The sequence below is a fragment of the Tiliqua scincoides genome, chromosome 3 (genome assembly GCF_035046505.1).
Source record: "Tiliqua scincoides isolate rTilSci1 chromosome 3, rTilSci1.hap2, whole genome shotgun sequence".
Taxonomy (NCBI): domain Eukaryota; kingdom Metazoa; phylum Chordata; class Lepidosauria; order Squamata; family Scincidae; genus Tiliqua; species Tiliqua scincoides.
Genome location: NC_089823.1, coordinates 223,726,564 through 223,751,132, shown reverse-complemented (window position 1 = coordinate 223,751,132; position 24,569 = coordinate 223,726,564). Strand labels below are relative to the sequence as shown.

Sequence of the window (24,569 nt, the reverse complement as noted above, 5' to 3'; positions counted from 1 at the left end):
GTACCTTTTCTGGCTTGTTGGAAGGCAAGAATGCCAAGTGTATTTTTAAAAAAATGCTGTATCATCATGTGCAGGGATTGGCCCGTTCCCTGTGGCAAGGAGGTGCTGGTTGCGTCAATGCTGGATTGTGGGTGTGTGTGTGAAAGAATGATGGATTTGGAGTGCTCTTCACCTTGAGTCCACTACTGCCTCCTTCCAGCCAGCTGTGGATGTGAGCTGCAGTGATCCTCTTTCCACCTGCTAAAAGCAAATGGACAGTGGATCAGATGCCTTCTTGCCCTTCTCCTTGCTCAAGTTTATTCTAACACAGACGTGTGTTCTATTTACAGGGACTGCGTGAATGATGGAGTACCTTTGTTTGCCCAGTCCATTTATATTAAACTGGCAGCCCTGTGCTTCTGTGTTTGAAGAAATTGCATGAGGAGTATGGACATTTTGTGTGTGTGGGGGGGGATAGCAGAAGCAGCAGTGGCAGATCTGAGGTGGCACTGGGTTCCACTCTGAGTTGTGGTGCCCTTGATCCACACATCTTCTTAAAGTGAAGATGCAATATAGCAGTTCTTCTCGAATTTTTTAGCACCAGAACCCACTTTTTACAATGACAGTTTGTTAGGACCGACTGGAAGTGATGTCATTAACCTGGAAATGATGTCATGGCCAGAAGTGACACCTTTAGTTTAGGCTTCAAACCTAAGCTGTGATCAATCAAAGGTCCCATTCCACAGCAGGCTCATGCCATTATTTTGCGTAGCTTGGAATTCAGACATTCCAACTTGGAAGTCAAAGCAGAACATAGACTTGAATTCTTCTCCAGTCACATAGCCCTCCCCCCTTTCCTGTGTTCCATCTTCCCACCTATTCAGGGCAAAGCACCATGCCTCTCTCCCACAGTAGTAGTAGTAGTAGTAACTTGTCATTGTGCTGCAGCACAATAAAATTTATGTACCTTTTGAGATACAAGCATAAATATATACTACAATTCCAACAATCACTCACACACTACACACTCACCCACACATTCTATACAACATGCATCATAATATAAAAACAGTATAACAGACCATAATGCCCAGGAGCATGGTAACAACTATATCACCTTATTCAATGTAGTTATGGCTGTGGGATAAAAACTGTTCAGGAATCGTGTGGTGCTGATCTAATAGTTCTGCACTGTCTACCCAAAGACAACAGTTCAAAGAACTTATGAGCCGGATGGAAGGAATCTCTCAGAATACTATGTGACTTCTGCAGACAGTGAGGTGTATAGATGTCCTCCATAGCCGGTAGATGAAGGTTGATGATGTGCTGTGCAATCTTAATAATTCTCTGCAGAGCTTTTTTGTCCCCTGCAGAGCAATTTCCATATTGCACTGGGAGCTCTGCCCAGCAGTTCTGCACCATGTATTCTCAGTTCTGTATTTTTAAGGGTGGCTGAGTTAGGTGCTGTGTGACCCACCTGAAATTGGCTTGTGACTCACCTGAAATTGGCTTGTGACCCACCCACCCTCCCTGTTTGAGAAACACTGCAATATAGGATGTGAAATCTGCAAAGTTTAGGCCAGATACCTATGATTCATGGTATCACTGTTTTCCAAGTATTCACAGATTCATCTTTGAGAAGTAAAGGCATCCCTGCATCTTTGTTTGGCACTGTACTGAAACAAAAGGTGCAAAAAAAGTCCTTGAGCGGCACGGGGAAGTTCTGTGTCTGACTCCTGGCTGGGAATATGCAGCAAAGGCACCTTGCACTGGCTCTGGTTGTATTCAAGCTCCATTCAGGGTACCTGGGACTGTCGGGGAGTGTAGATCCATCAAACGTTCAGAGGCAGCACAAACTGCTGCTTACCAGATGCTGTGGACAAAAACCTGAGAAAAGTCATTGCCTCAGAACATCCCCAAACCATCTCCTCCCTGCCTCCAACACTGGTGGGGCCTCCTGTTCACTTGTGCACTGCACCGCACTACTGGCCATTTGCAGCAAAAACCTGGAAGCACAAAGCAGTGCCCCAGGCTTTGTAGCACTGCAAAGGGTCTTGGAGCATGAGTTCTAGCAGCACAAATCCCAGATAGGATTTCTTAGTTTTCTAAGAAAATCCGTCTGGGCTTTTTGTTCCTTGGGTGTTATCCAGAAAAGCACATTCCTACATCTTCAGTTTTATCTATTTATTTATTTGTACAATTTCTATCCCACTTTCCTCCCTGAAGAGCACCCAAGGTGGCTTACAAAACATAAAGCCACAATTAAAACAAGAATTTATTAATAAACAATAAAATAGCCTTTAGGGAGGTGGACTTAGACCTGGAAGATCCAGGTTCAAATCCCCCCTCAGCCGTGAAGCTTCCTGGGTGACTTTGGGCCAGTCACTTCCTCTCAGCCTCACCTACCTCATAGGGTTGTTGTGAGGACAAAAGGAAGGGAGCAGCTTTGTACTCCACCCCGAGCTCCTTGGAGGAAGGGCAGTATAAAAATGTGATAAATAAAACCTTAAAATCACAATAAAGCAAAACCAGCAGCAGTCTTCTCTTAAGAAAGGGCAAAGCCCATAAAATCTAATCAACATAAAAAACACAGATGTCCAGTACAAGAAAATCAATTTTACCAATCTCTACCCATGTAGATGTAATATTATTTCATTCAGGCATTTCTTCTGGCCTAATTTTACCATTTTTTATTCTCATCCAAGGCTGAACTCCAGAGAATTTACTAGGGACAGCTGTACGTATTTGATGAAGATAAATGATACTTCTAGAATGTACAGGTTGCCCTTGTTGTCTTCAGGGCATCTGATCCCAGATCCCCACTGGGACCAAAACCTGCAGATAATGGAATCCATAGGTGGGGGACATCAGAAGACCTCTGGATGCAACCAGAGGCACCTTCCAGTCACATCCAGAGGTGATCTGAGGCTCAGAGTGGCCATGTGTGGCCCCTAGTAAAGTGTTGGATAGGCACTTCCATTTTTTCCAAAAACTGAAAGTGCCTTTCCAGTACTTTTGGGAGATGTTCTGAGGTCCAGAGAGGTTGTGCATGGCCTCCCCGGGCCTAAGAGAGCCTCGCAACCAGCAGGCACTTCTAGTCGCATCCAGGAAGTCAGATGAGGTTCTCCAGCGCCAGTCTGGCACTTGTGCTGAATCAAATCTGCGGGTTCCAGATGAAGAGGCTCTTGCCTTTGTAAGCACTGTTGTTACTTTTGTTGTATCAAAATCTGTGAAACAATTGCAGGAGAGGCACCTCATGGCTTCAGGCCGAAGCCCCTCCTCCAGAAACTCTCTCTTCGCCCTGATGTGCATATAGATTTCCCCAAGCATATGCAACCCCCTACTCAGTTTATTAGAGGACGCATTTTCTCATGCTTGTCATTTTGTGTGCACAGAGGTACACTCTTCTTTGGAATAAATGGGGAAGGAAGTCTTTGGATTGGGAAAGCTCTGTGTGCTTTGGAACGCCCCAGAACATGTTTCTCAAGATTGTCTTTGAAACATGAGTGAGAATCTCAGGCCATTTACAGCTGTGTAACTGTTTTAATTGGTAAGCAAGTGGTGCCCAATTCTATTTATTTTATGTTTATTTTTCTATACCACTTTTCAGTGGCCCCCTGCCAACTGTGAACAACAATGGAAAAACAATAAAAATAGTCTCCACCAAAACAAAAATCATTCATTTAGAAGAATGATTGTTGTTTTCTTTGGTATTTAATAAAATCAGACTTGATGCGATGTTTTCTTTTGTGTAGCTGCAACATAAGAATTTACTCTCCCAGCATGACCAGCTTGCAGTGACATTGGAAGAACACAAGAGTGCGCTACGAGCTGCACAGGTCAGCCAGGAAAGTGGCTTTGCATTGGCTCCGTTTCTAATGAATGGCGGTTTCTATCTTCCGAAATGCCTTTCCTCTTATTTCTGCTGACTGCAAATTTTATGCATGCAAGGCTTTTGCATGGAGATCTCTAGTTAACAAGCAGCTGCACTCTTCGAGGAGAGAAAATGCATGCCTGGAAGATTTCTGCTCAGCTGAAATTATAGCACAATAAATAGTTTTTGTTTCTTGACAGCTTCATTATGGAGTCGGGTGAATGCATGTAGGGCAAAAAGCAGCACTTTTGTTTTCCTGACTAGGAGACTGCAAGTTAAGTCCTCAGTGGGCTTTTTTCTCCATGGCTGCTTCTTTTAACTCAGGATCTTGGATCTTCAGTTGCAAGTTTGGGGAAAGGTCTCTGTCCAGGACTTTGGACAGCTGCTGGTAGGCAAGAGTAGACCGTAAAGTGTGCTTTCCTTATCTGTGGGCTTGGCACACTCGGTTTTCAGGATCCTCTGATGCCGAGCCTGTGGCTGGAGGCCTCTTGGATGCAACCAGAAGGCACTTCCAGTTCGCACCAGCGACTTCCAGTTGCATTCAGGAGGTCCTCTGAAGCCCTCCAGCCACAGATTTAATTATCCACAGAATTTGTTATCCATAGGAGGCCCTGGAATGAATTCCTTGTGGATACTGAGGACCCACTGTACTAGTCCAGTTGGCCCTGTGGCAAAGCAGTTTTTACCATGGTGGGTTCTTGTTGTTTGAGCCCACCTCTTTAAGGGCATCTGCAGTTCTTTTGTAAGCTGCCTGGCTGCTGAAGGATAGTCCTTTTGGATGTTGCAAATTAACCCCAAGGTTTGAGCTTCCCCACAGCGAGTTTTTCAAGCAGAGTGAATCTGTAGGGGGAGACATGATTAAGAAATATGAAATGATGCATGGGATGGATAAAGGGAAGTTCTTTTCCCTCTCGCACAACACCAGAACTAGGGGATATCCACTAAAAGTGACTGGCAGGAGGATTAGAACAGACAATCAATCAATCAATCAACAGTATTTATATACCGCTTTTCAACTAAAAGTTCACAAAGCGGTTTACAGAGAAAGGACAAAAGGAAATATTTATTTACCCAGCATGTAATTAATCTGTGGGGCTCCTTGCTACAGGGTGTGATAATGGCACCTGGCCCAAGTGTCTTTAAAAGGGGATTGGACAGATCTGTGGAGGAAAAGTCCTGCACTGGTTACAAGCCATGATGATTGTAGGTAACATCTGGGTTTTGGAGGTAGCCTATCTCTGAATGCCAGATGCAATGAGTGGCAACAGGATGTGGGTATCTTGTTGTCTTGTGTGCTTCTTGAGGCATCTGGTGGTCCACAGTGAGATCCTGGAAGCTGGGCTAGTTGGGCCTTTGGCCTCATACAGCAGGACTCTTCTTTCGTAGTCTCTCTCAAAAACAGGTTTTTTCTTTGCCTGATCCAGTTCAGATGATCTGTGGAAGAGCAGAGATGGCAGGGGGAGCTGTATTGCCTTTAGACCCTGCTTATGGGTTTCCTGGGGAGACATTTGGCTGGATACTATGGGAAACCGGAATGCTGGAGTTGATATACCTTGGTGTGATCCAGCACCAGGCTCTTCTTATAGTCTCTCCCACGCACTTGTAGCAATGTATAACACATGTTCACTACCTATCTGCACTGCTGCCCTATTTGTGACATCTCCTCTCCCTGTCTTGAGAATGAGGAGCCATGTAAATGAGGCAGCCATATGTACAGGTCACGGGATCAAATGTCCACATTATATATAGAATTCTTGATGTCTGCTGGAAGGGAGGCATGTTTTTGTACACTGCTCTCCCATCACTCAAAGCCGGTTGTAGCTCAGCGACTATGCTAAATTGGTGTTTAGTTTATTTTACTGCATTTTCACCACAGAACCTCACTTCCCATTTGTTCAGGATAATTTGATTTCATAATATGTTGCAAATGTGGACAACTTAATTAAGAAAGCAAAGCTAGTTTTTTAGTTTTCTTACAAGCACCTGAACAAGTACATGAGACTAATATTCTTTCTCTCCCTCTCTCTCTCTCTCTCCTGCTCTCTCTTTAAGGGTTGAAAGGAAATGTAATAATTCACTTCTGACAGTTTGTTCCTCTTCTGCGTGGCATAAAAAGCTAATCCCTATTGCTCTGCTGTGGGATTTTACGCTAGACTTTGCATGCCTGCTGTAATGTATTAAATTGGTGCACTCTGGCACACAGAAACATCCAGCTTTAGCACATGGGCGTTTTGATCTGATGTGCATGTGTAGTTGAAATCCCTCCATTGCCCAGGAGCTGCTGTCTCCGTGCAGTTTTTAATAAGATGTTGCTCATCTGATAGTGATTGCTAATGGTTGCATTTGAATTCTAGTCCCAAGTGGAGGAATACAGACAATTGAAGGACACGCTCAAAAAGATGCCAAGTTTCCAGAGACCCGAAAATGTGCAGCAGTCGCCTGTTCTGCCAGCAACACCAGCACCTTCTTCTCCCAGTGACTCCAAAGCACATGACACAGATGCCCCTGAAGAGCAAAAGGAGGTGATGATGGGCCTTTTCCCTTTTCTTTCCCTTCAGGTCCTCACTTGATAAGAATCTGCCATTTTAAAGACCCATCCCAGAATTAGCAGTCACAGAATTAGGTGGAGGAGGAGAATTACTGGTACTCTGTACATGTCTCTTTGCAAAGAAAAAGAGGACAGACCCCTGCCCTGAGGAGCTTGCAGTCCCTTGCAATGGACACAAGGGAGGCAACAGAGGAAGGGGGAAGAAAATGGAGGCAAGTGTTAATAGAGAAATGATGTGAAAAATAGGGTTCTGCTTCCCTTATCCCAGGGGTCCCCAGATGTCTGCCCTTGGTGACCCACTGCATTGTCCACAGTAGATCCAGGGCCTGCCAAGGCCAGGGAGCTGCAGACTAAAATGGTGCATGGCCTGGAAGTCCCTTCCGGGGCGTGCCTGCATGTTCTCAGTATTATTGGCTACAAAACATGGCGTGACACAGCCAGGGTTGTGAGGAGCGTTCAGGCGCAGCCCGAAAACAACTTCTGGGTCACACACCATTTTGTTCTACAGCTTTTTGGCCTCAGCAGGCCTGCGACCCACCAAATATTGGGTCATGACCCACCAATGAGTCATGCTTTTCCCAAACTGTGGTTCAGGACACACTGGTGGGTCATGACCTACAGTTTGGGCAAATGCTGCCTTTTCCTAGTGATGTTTGGGCATACCTATTCCTTAGGCACAACTCTAGCAGATGCCATTGTAAGTCAGAAGGATGGGCCTACAATTCTCAAAGAAGGTGGAGTCCTGATATTTGCCTCTATCCATATTTTTCATGTGCATCTTAGACTGCACTCTTAAACACAATTACCTGTGAGTAACTCCTGTTGGATTCAGTGGGACTTCTACATAGGATTGTGCTGCTAGTCTCTCTGTTAAGAATATTGCTATCTAGTGTTTAATTTACGTTGTGTGTTCTCTATTCCTTCCTATTCTCCCTTTTCCTCTCTCTTACCCCTGGCCAGAAGTTGCCTGCTGTGGATCATCGAAAAAGATCACCTCCATCTCAAAAAAGCTGATAAATGTTTCAGGAGTCAAAGCCCATGTTGTACAGTCTATGACTCTGTACAGTCTAGCGCACTTAAGAAGCAATGTATTTTGAAACAAACAATCCAGATTTAATCCTCTGTATGGTTGCAGGTTACACTGAATGACCAGCACCCAGGGGGAGATGAAGCCAACCAAGGAATCCACTTGGAAGGGCGAGAAGTTAGAGCTGAATTGTTTCATCCGGGTGGGAAATTGATGGAAGGCCACCCTCCTCGAGAGCTGAATATTCAGCAGAAGCAGGAAGCAGGAGAAGATGAGGAACAACACGTGGAGCAGGATGAGGAAGAGCACAAAAAGGAACTTGAAGAGGAAGAAATGGAGCAAGCCGGGCAGCCTGAGCACTTAACTGAGGATCTAGACCAAGCCCCAGAAGAGCGTGAATGGAAAGAGAAAGAACACATTGAAGAAGAGACTAACATTGTGGGAGAACACGATCGTTCACAGGTGGATTGTTCCCTCTTATGTAGAGTTGCCAATCTGCAACATGGCTATGATGGGTGAGGTAGGCAGAGGGAGTTGTAGGCAGGAGGACAGCCTCCAGGCTTGACTGTCGCCTTGAGCCAGACTTACCCTCTTGCCTGCCTCTCCAGTGCTGTGCTGCTGTCTGATCCCCAGTTCAGTAGACTAGAGGTGAACACTCTGTGAAGTATGTATGACTGTTGCATAGGCACTGGAGCTTGCACTCCATGATGCTATCTCCCTGATTTTGGAAACTTTGGCCACTACTGCTTAATTGAGTTAATCTGGGCACAATCCTAACCAGGCCTACTAAGAAGTATGTCCTATTTTGTTCAATGGGGCTTACTCTCAGGAAAGTGTGGTTAGGATTGCAGCCTTAATCTGTCAATTAAGGGCACAATCCTAACCAGGTCTACTCATAAGAACATAAGAACAGCACCACTGGATCAGGCCATAGGCCCATCTAGTCCAGCTTCCTGTATCTCACAGCAGCCCACCAAATGCCCCAGGGAGCACACCAGATAACAAGGGACCTCATTCTGGTGCCCTCCCTTGCATCTGGCATTCTGACATAGCCCATTTCTAAAATCAGGAGGCTGTACATGCACATCATGGCTTGTAACCTGTAATGGATTTTTCCTCCGGAAACTTGTCCAATCCCCTTTTAAAGGTGTCCAGGCCAGACGACATCACCACATCCTGTGGCAAGGAGTTCCACAGACCAACCACACGCTGAGTAAAGAAATATTTTCTTTTGTCTGTTCTAACTCTCCCAACACTCAATTTTAGCGGACAAAACCAGTCCCCTGGTTCTGGTGTTATGTTCTGGTTCTGGTGTTACTCAGAAGTAAGTCCTATTTTGTTTAATGGGGCTTACTCTCAGAAAAGTGTAGTTAGGATTGCAGCCTAAATCTGTTGTAGCTTGTAACCCTGCTGGAGGCATCTTTAAGAACAGAAGCTGTGACTTTTCAAAAAGTCTTCATTAGGCACACATAGGTTGTGTACAGTCTGTAGGCAATATGGCTGTTCGGAAACTAGCAAGAATACAACTTGTCATTTACCTTTAAATGTGTGCTCTCAGCCCAGTGCAGTCTCCTTCCTTCATCCAGATGCGTCCTAATAGTTTGACAGATGATTTTAATTCTGGAAGTGACATGCCTTGAGGAGCAGGGGGTCTCGGGGGTGCAGTCTATGCAGGTCATGTTTTGTGTTGAGCTGTAAATAGAATCCGAGAGAAGTGGCTGCCTTCTCGGTCAGGTCTCCAGGGCATGAAAATGTGCTTGTTTGTTTGCTTTGGCTTCAGCCGAGACCCCAATCAGAGCTTGTCCAACTAACAAAGTCATCCCATATTTCAAGTTTTGGTAGTAGTTGGCTGTGTCCAGGAGCCAAGATCTGGCTGATGTGCCAATGTTTATATGAAATTCTTTCCTCTTGGGTTCCTGCTCATCTTTTTGCATTTTACTGTTCACAGCCTGTAAAATTTCCCCTGATTGGTGTTTACTTCACTCTCTTTTGGCCAGTAACCCAAAACTACTACTTCTTGTGCACTCGTCTAGAAAGGCAGATTCTATATTGTTAGGAATGCAGAAGTCTCACTGCCTTATTGGTAAGGGAATGAAGGGGAATATTTTGCTGAGTAAAGGACTTCCCTCCGCCCCTTTTAGCATTTTTGTCTTTTGCTGTTACCTGAAGAGTTTAGGTTGGTTTCAACCCTGTCCATTTTATCCCCACTGCGCTTCTGTAAAGTAGGTTAGACTGAGAGCTTGGAACTGGTTCAAAGTCACCAATGATACTCATGGCTGAGTGGATTTGAAGTAGCGTGATCTTGCCCCCTGGAAGCAGCTTCATTCCAAGGGCATCAAAAGGGTTGTTTTGGGACATTCTGTTGGCTTGCCAGGTATTCCTTTAAAGAACAAGATGGAAGACTTTTCAACTGATACTCATAAAAAGGGGAGGGGGGTTAGTCCACAGTGAGGTCACAATCCAGTAGTTCAATGACAAATTTGTTTCCTTATTTAAGCATTTCTGCCCCATGTTGCATATACGCAACAGGAACCAAATGTGTACATCTGTGGGCCAGGCAAAATTGGGTTAATCCCAGAATATCTATCTAGCTCAATCCATTCTGGGGGTTTGCCTAAATCCAGTTGTGGTTTCTCTCTACCAGCGGGCGTCCAGGTTAAGGATCTGGAGATCTCTTATTTAGACATCCCTCTGTCACTGGCTCATAAGGCCTTCTTCTTGGACTTGTCTCCAACCTCTGGGCCTTTGTCAGGTGTGGGAGTCTCTATTTGCTGTCACTGAGTCCATCCTTTATCCCATTCTTCTTGAGCTCTCTTTCTTGTTTCCCCCTGTTTATTGTGTTTTTCCGTTCTGGCTCTACATAGCCATTCTAGTTCAATTTAGTTTGAACCCAGGTTTTGCCACCTGGTTTTGCCACTCCTAGTCAAGTGCTATATTCACTGCAGGCAGATAGGGGCTGCTACACCCTACCGGGGATGGGGAGCTCTCTTTTCTCTCCCACTTTCTCTCCCACTTTTCCAGCTGTCCTTGCAGTATGATTGACAAGGATGTAATGGGCCAGTGCAGGAGTAGGTACCTCTCCCAGACTGCATCTTAGGTAAGTCTCACCATGTGTCTTCCCATAGGAATCCCCTACTATGAAGACTGTAACCAAGTACAAATCAGCCTATGAAGAACAGCTGGAACAGCAGCGGCTGGCTGCCCAGAGAGCCGAAGAAGCCAGCCGACTCAGACAGCGCCAGGAATCGCTGCACCAGGGGAGGGTTCAAGAGCAGTTGCTACGGCAGCAGCAGCTCCAAGAGAGAGAGATGGCGCTCCGCAGACAGGTGGAGGAGGAGGAAGAGCAGTTTAAACACCGCCTAAGGTGATCTTGAAATGAGCTTGGGCTCCCACCAGTCTCAGGGAAAGGAAAGCAGTCAAGGGTCTCAGAGTAAAAATACCTAGAGGCTCCAAAGCATGCAAAAAATGGTTGGTCCCTTTAGAAAAAAATTCCAAAGCTTCAGGTTGGTGATGCTTTATTAGTATCCTTTATGAATACCTTAAACAAAGTATTCAGCTAAGTAAATAAGGGGCCCAAGTGAAGTGTGGAGCTGGGCACATTGTGGAAGCTTCTAGAATTGCGATCCTGTTTTTGAGTCACAGATATAACAGAGCCTGGATTGTGGATATGCTAGCTGTGTGGAAGAACTCCATATGATCCCTGCCAGGTGGGTGACTGTGCCCACTGCTAGATAGACAAAAAAGACGTAAGGGCGCAATCCTATACTGCGCTGGAACGGGCAAGCCAAGAGGCTTGCGCTTTATTCAGCGCAGGATAGGGGCCAAAAGTGGCTCAGCCAGAGGCAAGGGGAAACATTTCCCCTTACCTCTGGGTAAGGACTGCTGGCCCTTATGGGTCTCCTTGGACTTATTTCACCGCTTGAGGTAGCACAAGTCTGAGGAGAGCGGAGCCCTGCCTCCCGCTCCACACCCTGCCTCCCATCCTCACCCGCCTGCCAGCCCCCGGGCCGCCCACCGCCCACCCTCCCCCCACCCAGGAATGCCTCCCGCCTCCTCCCCACCTACCTCAGAGCCTTGTGTTGGCGCAACCAGGCCGACACAAGGCACTCGGAGGAAGCTGGCGCGGACGCTTGCATTGGCCTCCACAGGCTGGTGCTTCTCTGAGTAGCAGCCCAGCTTCCTCTTGGGGCCGGCCCAAGGGACTTGCCCAAGGGACTTGCGCCGGCCCAAGTCAAGGGCTAGATTGTGTCCTAAGATGAACACAGATGGTTCTGTTCACAGTATTATGTTTGGGACACACCAAAGAATCATTATCAGCATTTTGTAGAAGATCAGTGGTACAGGGCAAGGTTGCCGGTTCATACCCATCTTCTTTCCCACTGAGGAACCCCTGATGAGCTTTTGAGCCATCTTAGCATTCCCTGGAACACAGGTTGAAAACCTATAACCGTGAAAGTTCCTTCCCCTGGAAAGACACCAAAGCCAAACCCCAGAACTGGGAATTAAGCCACTGTTAAATGTGTAGAAGTTTGAGTAGAAATCTGACAATGTGTCAACAATATAAGCAACATTTGTTTAATCTCTTGTGGCCAAAGAAGGCATCTTCTGAGGAGGAGAACGCTGTGGCTGGCAGAGGGCAGAGTCCCTGAGGAGACAGCACTGCTGTCACTGTTGCACAGAAAATGGGGGGGGCACTACCCTCCATGCTTATCCTTCCCTATCACCCATAATCCAAATAGGCACTGAGCTAGCCCTTAATATGGTTAGTACCGGCCTCCATGCTTACAATAACAGTGTCTCCCTGTGGATCTGAATTAACTTTGTATAATCTTTTCAGCCAACAATCCCATTATGACAATCTTGATCAAGATATTGTTCAAGGAGAAGAGCAGGGAGCCCAGGAAGAAGATGAAAGTGAGTGGTATTTCTCCCTTCCCTGGTCCTCAAAAGTTTTTAAAAAAATAATACTAGTGTGCAACTGAAAAATGTAGTTTAAGAAGCATTTTTAATAGGTGGGTCATGTCCAAGAGACATGCAGCTTGGTTCAATAGTTGCTTAACAGTGTGGCTTGGCTTAATAGAGGATGATCACTGGTCAGGTGCACTGATTTAGCCCTCTATCTTGCTGCGTTCTTGATTCTGTGTTCCTAGAACATGACTACACATGTCGACACGTGGACTGCAATTCCCTCTGAAGTGTGGAAGTACAGTGTTCAGTTTGTGATGAACTTTCTGAATGTGGGAGGGAACTGGAGAATGAATGAATGAATTGAATTGAGTTGTTTTTAATTAGATTATGAGCGGCAGAACCAACATCCTGATGAAGTAGAGGAGGAAGATCAAAATAACGCCAACGAACAGCAGGATCAGGAACTGGGTCATCGAGCAGAGAGTGAACAAAATGAAGAACCAGTGAGTGGGAGTTTTACTTGCTGACACTTAAAATGCACTTCTTGGCAACTTTAGAACAGATTTGCTCAGGCTTGGTGTTAGCCAGGGTGTTTGTTGATATAGTGTCACCAGTAGGCATCATGATGGTCCCTGAAGGTGTTTGCAATTTCTAATGTGATTTACTTACTTTCTGTATCTCTATCCTGCCTTTCTCCCCGAAGGGACCCAAGGTGGCTTACAACAATGAGCAGAAATACAAAAACATAAAATCACAATTAAAAACACAAATTAAAACAAATTGGAACATTAAAACCCTTCGCAGTAAGTAGCATCTTAAAAACAACAATCAGACATTAAGACAATTAAAAGAACAACAGCAGCAATTTTATAAAAGCTTCAAGCCTGTAAAAAAACAAACAAACCCAGATGTTAAAAAGCTGTTAGAAGGTGTTAAATAGGCTGAGATAATGTAATGTATGGGGAAGCGGAAGGAAATGGAGTCTAGTGGTGTATTATTTATTATTATTATTTTATTAATTTATACGCCGCCTTTTTGCCCAACGGGCACACAAGGCGGCTTACAATTTAAAAGTGCAACATGAAAAACAATCATTAAAAACAATTTACAATAATTAGAAAATCTAAAAACAAACAAACCCCGTGGATTTTCATATAAAAAGCAAGAAGCAAGAACTCCAGCCAGCCTGTCAACAATTAAAAGCTTTTTGAAAGAAAAAGGTCTTTGGTCCACGCCGAAACGTTAGCAACGAGGGAGCAGTTCTCAGTTCTAAGGGGAGGGTATTCCACAGTTCAGGGGCCACCACCGAGAAGGCCCTCTTCCTGGCCGCTGCCCCTCTCACATCTCTTAGTGGCGGCACAGTCAAAAGGGCCCCCCCAGATGATCTAAGAGTACGGGCAGGATTGTAGGGAAGGAGGTGGTCCCTCAAATACCCCGGACCTGAGCCGTAAAGGGCTTTAAAATCAAAACTAGCACCTTGAATTGGGCCCGGAACAGAACCGGCAGCCAGAGTAGCCGCCGGAGCAACGGCTCGACAGAGTCAAACTGACGTGCCCCAGCAACCACACGAGCAGCCGCGTTCTGTACTAGTTGTAATTTCCGGACCTTCTTCAAAGGCAGCCCCACGTAGAGCGCATTGCAGTAATCTAATCTAGATGTCACTAGGGCATGGGTTACCGTGGCCAGGTCCGTGCAGCTCAGGTACAGTCGCAGCTGGCGAATCAGCCAAAGCTGAGCAAAGGCTCCCCTGGCCACCGTACTGTGTACTGTGGGATTGTTTCAGTTACATATATGTCATCTTAGTGACTGTAGTAGAGAATGGGGATGGAGTCGTGCTAAAGGCTTTGTAGAAAAGGAGGCTTTGAAGGAGGTGTTTGAAAGTAGAATCACAGAAGCATTCTGGGAGGTGGTTCAGTAAGGGAGAAGTGTTGAAGCCACTGAGAGAGTAGGAGACATTTTGGGTAGCTGAGGGTGGAGAAACAGAAGGGATGGTCACAGGCAAGAATGTATAGGAATATAAGAATGGAGAGGTATGCCAGATGCAAAGAAGGGCACCAGGATGCAGGTCTCTTGTGTGCTCTCTGAGGCATTTGGAGATACACCGTGAGATACAGGTAGCTGGACTAGCTGGGCCTATGGCCTGATCCAGCAGGGCTCTTATGTTCTTACATACGTAATGAGGTCACAAGACCATGTGAGAGGAAGGACAAGGAGCGTGTGGTACATCCAGGAGTAAACAAGGAAACTAGTGTGGAGATTGAAGTGTGTGTATGGGGGATGAGATGGCATCATCCAGTGAATTGTAGTGGGCATCATGTTAAAGGTACTTTCCTTTGCACAGAAGCAAGGCTGGTGGCCCTTAAGGAAAGCCACATCAGAGAGAGAAGAGGGAAAAGACAGGCAAAGTCTCACACTGGTCCTCACTATTTGTGAATAGGATACATGTGAATTCACTAGGATACTACTGGATACATGAGAACTACCCAGCCTGTTTGGATTTTTAAAAAATCAGGGACAAAGGGTCTTGATGTGCACTGAGATAATAAAGTAGCTAAAGCAACTTTCTTAACATTATTTTTTCCAAGGATGGTTCTTAGGATAGTCAGGAGAGTTCTGGCAAACACTTTTTGGTTAGATTATGAGGGGCAGAACTTTCCTGTCCTGGAAAGGTTAAAAGTCTAAATCGAATGGAGCAAGATGTTGGGTCTAAGCAGAAGGAAGCTTCAGTAACACAGAGGTAATGCAATACAGATTGGTACTGAAATTCGTTTAAACTCATTGTAATGCAGAAGACACCTGTGGATGATGTCAATCCAGCCGACGATCCCAACAATCAGGGGGAAGATGAATTTGAGGAAGCAGAGCAAGAGCGAGAAGAGAATCTACCTGATGAGAATAAGCAACTAAAAGCAAGTAACCAGAAACAAGGGAATCCAGAGGTAGAAGAGCATTTGGTGGTGAGTTTGCAAATAGTACAGCTAACAAGTGACATTCTTTTTACATGTGCCTCTTTATTACTTGCTGCAACTTCAAGCAAAGACTTGAATACAGTGACAGAACCATCACAAACAGAGAACATAAGAACATAAGAACAGCCCCACTGGATCAGGCCATAGGCCCATCTAGTCCAGCTTCCTGTATCTCACAGCGGCCCACCAAATGCCCCAGGGAGCACACCAGATAACAAGAGACCTCATCCTGGTGCTCTCCCCTACATCTGGCATTCTGACTTAACCCAGTCCTAAAATCAGGTTAAAAACTTAACCCATTCCTAAAAAAAGAGGAACCCCAGTACTTTGCAACACTTCATGACCTCATCTACAAGTCTACAATGACTGCTTCTAGGGGTGAACATTCTGTTGATGTACTGGGAGGGTTCTTTCTGTGTTCTTTCTTCCTTTGTTCCAATTTCATATGGAGAATTTCTAAAATTAATTCTGAAAATGGCTCATGTGCAACTAGCTGCAGCTTTAGATTCCTTCTGTTCTTTTGCATCTTTTTTTTTTAAATCCAAGTTACACATGCATGCGCGCGCGTGTACACTGATGAAACAAAGCACAAAAAGGAATCTTGATTAGAATCAAGACTCTACCTGTCCATTAACAGCCAGCAGGGATGCTCTCTTGTCTGTCCTGCCACCTTTTGGAGTTTGGTAGGCAACGGTGCATGAGAGCTCCTTCTCAGTTGTGGTCCCCACGCTGTGGAATTCCCTTCCTTCCAGTGTACATATGTCACTGTCCTTGCCAGTGTTTCAACAGAGGCTGAAAACATGGCTGTTCTCATGTGCGTTTTTCTGGATATTTATTCTCTCTCTCTCTCTCTCTCTCTCTCTCTCTCTCTCTCTCTCTGATGTTTTGTTGCTTTGCCCTTGGCTTTGTTGTCATTGCTTCTGTTGTTTTTCTGATATTTTATATTGACTTGTTCTTATCATTTCATTCATTCATTTATTCATTCATTAGAACATAAGAAGAGCCCCGCTGGATCAGGCCATAGGCACATCTAGTCCAGCTTCCTGTATCTCACAGCGGCCCACCAATGCCCCAGATTGCACATAAGACAACAAGAGACCTGCATCGTGGTGCCCTCCCTTGCATCTGGCATTCTGACATAACGCATTTCATACATTCATTCATTCATTCATTTTTCACAGTTTTATATTGCCCTTCGTCCAAAGAGCTCAGGGTGGTATACATGGTTCCTTCCCTCCTTTTTGTCCTCACTACATCCAGGTGTGGTAGGTGAAGCTAAAAGATAGTGACTGGTCCATGCTCATCCAGGAAGCTTCATGGCTGAGCGGGATGTGGGCCTGAATCTTCCAGGCCTCAGTCCAAAACGAGAACCACATCCCTGTTCAGCTATGAAGCGTCCTGTGTTTCGAAAGTGCACATGCACACATGTGTGGAATTCCATCTCCAGGGGAACTCATTTGGTGCCCACATTTTTATTTTCAGTGCCAGACGAAGACTTTTTATTCTTCCAGGTTTAACACTTAAATTGTTAATAACTGCTACTTATTACTGTGTGCAAATGAAACAAAGGAACTGAAAACTGCTGCAAATGGTGGATTCATGGTGGTCTGGAAGTCAAAAATGAAAGAAGTGCAGATGCTAACAATGTTGGTGCTGCTATACAAACCACACCACATAATTCAGAATCCTGGAGGGGTCATTTCAAATGGAGAGAGTTTTCAATACTTGATTCACCCATATATGCTCACCACATGATGAAATAAAAGCATCCAGTGATTAGTTGCATGTGTGAACTGGACACCTCACATCACCTCAAATACAATTCTTTTCTGTGAGGTCAGTTCACTCATACATCTGCTAGCACCTAGGAATCAAATTCAGGGAAATCAAGTGATGTACATGCATGTGTGAACCAGCCCTGGTTTCCTTTATGAAGTCAAGGCTTCTACCAGTGACTCAAAAATAGAAATGTTGGTAGACTGTGATCCTCAGCAGCATGGATGCCGTGTCTCAAAACTTTTTGAATATGCTACACTTTAATTGGTTGAATGTGACGTTAAGCAAATGTGATTATTCTTCAGATTTTTGAGAAGTTTTATCCCATCTTTCTTTAGCTGAACTTGAAGCAATCGGTGATCCAGTAAAAGAAAATCAAAGCACTTATAAAAGATAATAATTCTACTGTATATATCTGCTTTTCTAAAAAGCAACTAATAATACAACTCAGTTTCTAAAGTTGTTAAAAGCCTGCTTGGACAAAAACTTTTTTCCCAGCATCTCCTCAAAATACTGTTACACTTTGGCTGAACTCCTTAGAGAGGGAGCTCCATAATAGAATCTATATCAGCTAGATTCTGGAGTACATCAGCTTTTTGTGCTTGAAACTGTTTGAGAGGTTTTGTAATGACAGTTATTCAAAATGAAACCCAAGATCATCTGAAAATCTTCTTAGGACCAGTGTAGACGTAGCATCAAATTTTGGTTAAGAGATCAGTCCGAGGTTCCTTTCTCTTTCCTTTTGGAGGCAAATCACTCCCTCCCCTTATCTGTCATAAAGCATTATTAATATACAAAGCTATTTTGTACTGAGTCAATCGGTTTATTCAGTTCAGCGTTATATACACTGGACTGGCAGCAGTTGTCCAGGGTTTTAGACAGGGTCCTTCCGCAGCTCTTACCTGGAGATGCTTGGGACCTTCTGTAGGTGACCAAACTTGGGGAGTCCATGTTGACACTCGTATTAACTGTGATTAAGGCTAATCAGGGTTTTCTCTTAACTAGGATTTTTAGCCAGCTTCCAATCCTAGATTTCAAATCCAAGTTATGAGAATATATCGGTTAAGCTTAAGAGTGGTTGGTGGTGATTGTGATGTAATTCTTAATTGCAATGAGGAGGATGAGATATTGGAGAGGGGGATTATGTGGAATCCAGGATGCAATCCAGCAGCCTGCTATTGTGGTTAAAAGGTTAACCAAAGGAGTTTGCAGTGACATTCAGTGAGATGTGAGCCTTGAGATGCCTCCCCAACACCTTGTCTGTAGTTATGTCTGCCTCTAATGCGCTGAGATTTAAATAAAAGTGGAATCTGTGTGTTTATCTGCAGATGGTGGGTAATCCTGATCAGCAAGAAGACAATGTGGATGAACAATACCAGGAAGAAGGGGAAGAAGAGGTACTAAACTCAAGGACATGAATAAGAGCTTGAGAAACAGACCTTTTAAAGTTATATCCACTCATTAGCACTTTCTGGATTTTTGAGTTTGGCTAGAGTCTTCCAATAATGAATGGACTGCATATGCATTTTCCCTAAAGCATTTTTATTGCTAGGTTAAAGGATATGGAAGACCACACCACAGGAAGATCGCCATATACCACAAGGTGTAGTGATGGCTGCTGTCTTAGAGATTGAAAAGATGAATTCATAGTGGAGAATAGGTCTGTCCATGGCTATTAGTCATGATGGCCACATGCCACATCTAGGTTCAGAGGCAGTATGCCTCTCTATATCGGTTGCAGGGGAGCCGCATTGGGAGAGGGGTGTTACCTTTGTCTTGCTTGCAGGCTTCTATGAGCATCTGGATGGCCACCATGTGAAATAGGATGCTGGACTAGGTGAACCTTTTGGTCTGATCCATCAGGAGTATACTTATAGATGAAGCACAAAAGCACATGTGGCTGGGGAATAATCAAAGCCATATTCTGCTCTTTATTAAGGAGAGTTAACATAAGAAGAGTCCTGCTGGATCAGGCCAAAGGCCCATCTGGTCCAGCTTCTTGAATTTCATAGCGGCTCACCAAATGCTTGAGTTGATCATTCCCATCTCTCTCCAACTGGGGGCCAAATCCTACCCAACTTCCACTGCTGGTGCAGCCATCCCAATGGTGCATGCACAGCCACAGAGACCTCCTCCAGGTAAGGGAATGTTTGTTCCTTTTCGTTGGGGCATCATTGAGGTTGCACCAGCACTGAAAAATTAGATAGGATTGGGTCCTCAGTCATGTCTTAAGACAAGGAAGGAAGGCAATTTTCCTGCTATGTATTGCAAAGAGCTATGCCAAGAGTTGTGCATGACCTTACCATCTCTTTCCAACTGGATCATATCTTAAAAGACAAAGTTCTCCTACTATGTATTGCAAAGAGCTGTGTCATAAGTAGTGCATGAGTCACAGATGGCTTTTAATGGATTCTTGCTCTCGCTGCAACTGGATAATCCAGATGTTTCTCACAGGCCCAGGGTGATCCGACTGACGAGAAGAAGAGGGAGCTGGAACGCAACGGTGAAGAGCCTTACGGTGAAAATGATGAAAATGTAGGCACTGTGTAGACCAGATGCTCAACAGCATGGGTGCATGGGAGCCTTAGCAGGGAGATGAGATGCTGTTACAAGAGATGACCCTGGCTCTGGGGTCTTATGAGAGAGTGAAACTTCACTTGTCATCTCAAGTGGCATCCTGCTGCTGGTACTGTGGACCACTGGCACAGGTCATATACTAGGGAGAAATAAACAAAACACCAGGCACTGGGAACGGTCTGAGAACACATGATGTAGGGGGAAGAGAGACAGACACTTTCTTACTACAGACAGTTGCCCTAGAAACAGAGCCACAGAACCCAGAAGTGTTCTTTAGCAATTTTCATCCACCATGCTCCAAACTCCCATGTCACACCTGCAGACCTTTCACAGCAGACCAGTGTGCCACAGCACACTGGTTGTAAATTACAATTAATTCATCACTATCTCAGTTCTAATAGGTTTAAGAGAGTTTCAGGAAAACCCATTATAGCGCTGTGTATTGCAACTCCTTAGTGCAGTGGTTCTCAAACTGTGGGTCAGGACCAACTTGGTGGGTCACGATCCGATTTCTGGTGGGTTGCGAGAACCTGGCAGCAGCCATCTTGGAAGATGGCAAAAGATCTAGGCGGCCCCATTTTGGAAGTGGGCAAAGCCTGGGCGTCACCATTTTAAGCTTCCCGGCTTGAACATCTTCCAGCTCTGACATCGCTTCCTTCAGTGATGTCACTTCCTGTTTGATGATGTCATTTCTGGCTGTGACATCACTTCCAGGTTGCTGACATCACTTCCGGTGGGCCCCAGACAGATTGTCATTCTCAGAAGTGGGTCCCGGACTGAAAAGGGTGAGAACCACTGTCTTAGTGCATTACGATGCACTCACAAGGGTACTGTGGGATGTCCCCAGTGGCCCCTCCTACTTGTTCTCCTGGATGCCACCATCTTGGATCTGATGAGATTTTCAAAGATCCAAGATGACAGCATCAAGCTGAGCCCAGGAAGAAGAGGCTTTGGAGGTGCCATGATGCTGGTAAGTTTGCGAAACCCCTGCCTGATAGCAAAAGGCTTGAGTGGGGTTTTAAGAGCCCTTCTGTGCCCTGCACAGTGTGCCACTCCAGCTGTTGCTTGTATCTCCCCAACAAACAGTCCCAGAGGGATTGGACAGGCTCAAGCTCAAGGCTTGCCTAATCATAGAAATTCAGTGGCCTGAAGAGGCATAACCGTTCTCTGTCAAGTGTGTTAGTTTTTTGTGTTTTGCTGAAGCAGTTGCTGTTGAGCCCTGTGTATAACTTCAGGGTGTTTATAAGTCTTTTCAAAGTGGTGTCTTTTCCTTTTTTCACCTTTATTTGTGATTTCACCCCCTTCCCATTTTCAGGCTGAAGAGAAAATGAACGAAGGTGCTGATCAGGAGCAAGAGATCCAAGAAGAAAACCATCGGAAGGAAGGTCACAATGACAACTATGAGGAAGAGGAAGAGGAGGAAGAGGAAGGTGGTGCCTTGGCAGCAAAAGCCCATAGACGAGGCGAAATGTAATTCTTGACGGAGCCAGAAAGGGTCTCTGGGGAAAAATGAAAACAAAAAAAAATTATTGTGTAGACGCTAGAGAAGGTCAGAATTTATCTGATATAGAAGTATATAATTTAAAAAATAAACCTCTTGTGCATATTTAGGCTAGTGTTCCTTTTGTATAAGATTGTAGGTGACAAAAAGCAAATGGAGCTCAGGATACATTTTTGTTTTAATTTTAATTTTTAGAAAATTTCTCTTAAAAACTTTGGGTCTCAGTTTCAAAGGTTCAGCTGGCATTCAGCCCTTAGGTTCAAATGCATTGGGGGGACAACTTTGTGCCTGAACTTGGGTGTTTGAGGAAGGGCTGGGTGAAATATTGCACCCTTATCTCAGAGACTTCAGATGCCCTCAGCTCTGTGGGCCTGCTCACTCTGGTGCCTTGCCGTACATTAATCTTGATGTGATAGGAATTTGACCCACATCCTGCTCACAGGACCTTCATAAACAACATCTAGCAGCTGGTGTAGCCCCTGAGTCACTGTACTAAAATCAACTGTTACATGGCAACGGGTGTGTGCGGAGGGACTGTCAGATTGAAAGGTTACTTTATTCCATTCCAGATGCACAGCTCAATTACACGTTTGTAGACAGAATGTCAAACACTTAGCTCTCGGAGTCGGACTTTATTGTTGTCATGTGTTGATGAAGGGAGATCTGCTGACTGTGTCCCTGTCTTAGTTTACTCCCCCCCTGTTTTGCCTGTTCCTCCAGGTTCAAATGAGGATATGCATTCCTAAGTGACCCTAGTCCCTGTTTCATTTGCTTGTCTTTTTTACATGCCATAAGCCACACAATGACAAAGATCTGTAAGCACCTTGAAAGTGCGTGTTTCCCTCCAGTCTTAGTATTTATACAGTGCTTTTCTTAAGGGCTTCAAATGCTTCACATTGATTATCTTGGTAACTCTTACAAGAATTTGCCAAGTAGACCCAGTATTATGATCCCATATTTCAAATGAAGGCTGGATGATTTTGAAAGGAGGACTCTTGCCAAAGACTACCCGGACGGTCGGGAAAGCTCTTTTTCACCCCAGCCTACCCAGCCCTTTCACCAGTGGCCTCAGTCGTAGTTAAGCATAATCTCTGCCCTGATGGTAATTATGCAAACTGGAATTTGGAACTAGCTTTAAACCCTAGTTTCCGTCCTGGGTAGTATGATGAGACTGGAGGTGAGGGGACTGTTAGCCTGCTTCCAAGCCCTTAGTTATGATTAAGGACCAGACAGTGTTAATATTTTCACTGAATGAATTTTGGAGAGATGCTGTTATTAAGTGGTAGAACATCGGCTTTTCAGAAGAAAGAGCCCAGGTTAAATCCAGGTAAAGCTGGGAAAGGCCAGCTTTGGAATCCTTGAAGAGTCGCTGCCAATCAGCGAAAGCAGTACTGATCTGGTTGACCCAATGGCTACGGCAGCTTCATATGAGTTCCACTTGGTGGTTGGCATAAGATTTTTAACCAGAGATTTCACAGTTCACAGCTTCTTTTGCTTTGGCAATGGCTCTTGCACCTGGCTCTCAGAATCTCACCCTGTGTCCCCTGTAGCTCTCCCTTCAAAAGTGCACAGCTACCCCAGCACAACTTCACATACAGATTTTTTTAAAAATTGTGTATTTGATTCAGGAAAACTGGGTGGAATGTGTGAGAGAAGTCAGTTGGGCTGTAAGCTAAGCAGTGCAGTTATGGATTCAAAAAAACAGACTTGGGTCCTGCTGTGAAAATGTATACCCTTTTATTGCCTTCACTGGAGTTGCTCATGCTGCAAGATATGAGGACTTGCTGCATGAGACTCTTTTATAATGTGATTATATGCAATGTAAGCTTTAAAGAGCACAACCAACCAGGTTTAGTTGATACACTTTTTTACAATTCCTTGAATACTGGTTTTATTCACATTTGATTATGGCTTGGTTCACACTGATGCGTGTATAGTACCTGAATGTTTTTTTTCTCATAGGGCAAATGGTAGCTTTGGTGTGGGGCAATTTTAAATTAGGAATGTGTTGCCGGCGGAGGAGTGAATGTTTTCACCAGCACAGCAAGCTTAATCCAATGTGGCATGCCCATATGGCTGCATTGGCATTTATTTCATTTTTTCATTTCATTTATTACTTTGTTTTTGTGTGTGTGTGGTTTGAAGCATTCTAAAATACGACACTACACCTGCAGTCTGAAATGGAAGAGGCCAAAATTCTCCCACCTCAGTTATTATTAACAGTACTTATAGTTTACCCACCTCACTCTCTATAGTGGGTAGATTGTGTCCTCTCACCCAGATCTGTTCATCTCAGTATTTTCCTGCTACCTTATGCTCTTCAAAGATGGCAAATATTCCCATACTTTTCTCCAACGCTCATGTGATCCTTCACCGAAGGTTTCCGTTTCCAGTTTTTATATGAAAGTAATATAATACATTTTGTACTAACCTGATGATCGTTTGCTTTTCTAGATGCTTTTATTTCTTTTTATAAGTTTTTACAAAAACTAACCTACTCAACATTTCTTAGGATTGTATGTGCCAGTGTAGATTTGGGGTTTTCTAATTGCCACAAATAAGATTTATCTTATGTGTGTCTAGGGAGGAAGAAAATATCCCTGTTTACATATATAACTGTAAAGTGTATAATATGTACATAATCTTTGGAAAACAAATATTTTGATACATTTGTGTGCATTTTTAATGAAATGTGGCAATATGTAATTATTTTGAGACATATTTGGGGCCATCAATAAAAGGTAGATTCTATGCTAACAGTTATGGTCATTTTAAGGTTCTTATTTTTTGCTCTTTTCCTAGTGGTTCTTCTCAGCCGAACATTTCCTGGGAGTATTAAAATCGGTTAAGATGTTTCTGCAAATACATATCCTTTCTCCTTCTTCTCTAATCAGAAATGCACACACAGAGATCATTTCGAACCCAAACTTCTTGATACCAGAGCAAAGTTGAGAGGGGGTAGAAAGCGTTGTTTTGATGGTCAGGAGAATAATCATTTATTGAACCAACATCTATTGTAAAACTATACAAGGTTTTATTTACACTGAACTCTTCATTAGACAGGGTACTGAGATAATCAACAGCAGCCCTATCAAGTTACTCAGAAGTAAATCCAGCTGTGTCTAATGGGGCTTACTCCCTAGCAAGTAGGTTTAGGATTGCACCCTAAATTGCCAGCAAATGTGTTGCTTGACATGTCCAGGACAAACTGGGGAGTGTGTCTATGTTGGTCCTTCTGGATCTTTCAGTGACTTTCAGCACCATTGAAACCTTCTGAGTTGGTTTCTGAGCACCATTGAAACCTTCTGAGCACCATGGTGTCCTTCTGAGTTGGGCCTTAGAGATGCTGTTTTATAGTGGCTGCAGTTCTTCATGATGGACAGACTACAGAAGGTGTTATCAGTTAGGAC

At 44.4% G+C, this 24,569-nt stretch overlaps 1 protein-coding gene across 2 annotated transcripts in view; it reads left to right on the top strand.

Annotated features, from left to right (window-relative positions):
• GOLIM4 (golgi integral membrane protein 4) overlaps positions 1–23,365 on the top strand; it is a 60,007-nt gene extending 36,642 nt beyond the window's left edge. For both annotated transcript variants that reach the window (XM_066622170.1, XM_066622169.1), the window contains 10 exons: positions 3,735–3,818; positions 6,208–6,375; positions 7,537–7,890; positions 10,554–10,792; positions 12,266–12,342; positions 12,721–12,839; positions 15,126–15,293; positions 18,410–18,478; positions 19,536–19,616; positions 20,974–23,365. In XM_066622170.1, coding sequence (XP_066478267.1) covers positions 3,735–3,818; positions 6,208–6,375; positions 7,537–7,890; positions 10,554–10,792; positions 12,266–12,342; positions 12,721–12,839; positions 15,126–15,293; positions 18,410–18,478; positions 19,536–19,616; positions 20,974–21,132 — 1,518 coding nt within the window. In that variant the 3' untranslated portion in view covers positions 21,133–23,365. The remainder of the gene's footprint in view (positions 1–3,734; positions 3,819–6,207; positions 6,376–7,536; positions 7,891–10,553; positions 10,793–12,265; positions 12,343–12,720; positions 12,840–15,125; positions 15,294–18,409; positions 18,479–19,535; positions 19,617–20,973) is intronic.
• Positions 23,366–24,569: the final 1,204 nt, after the last annotated feature.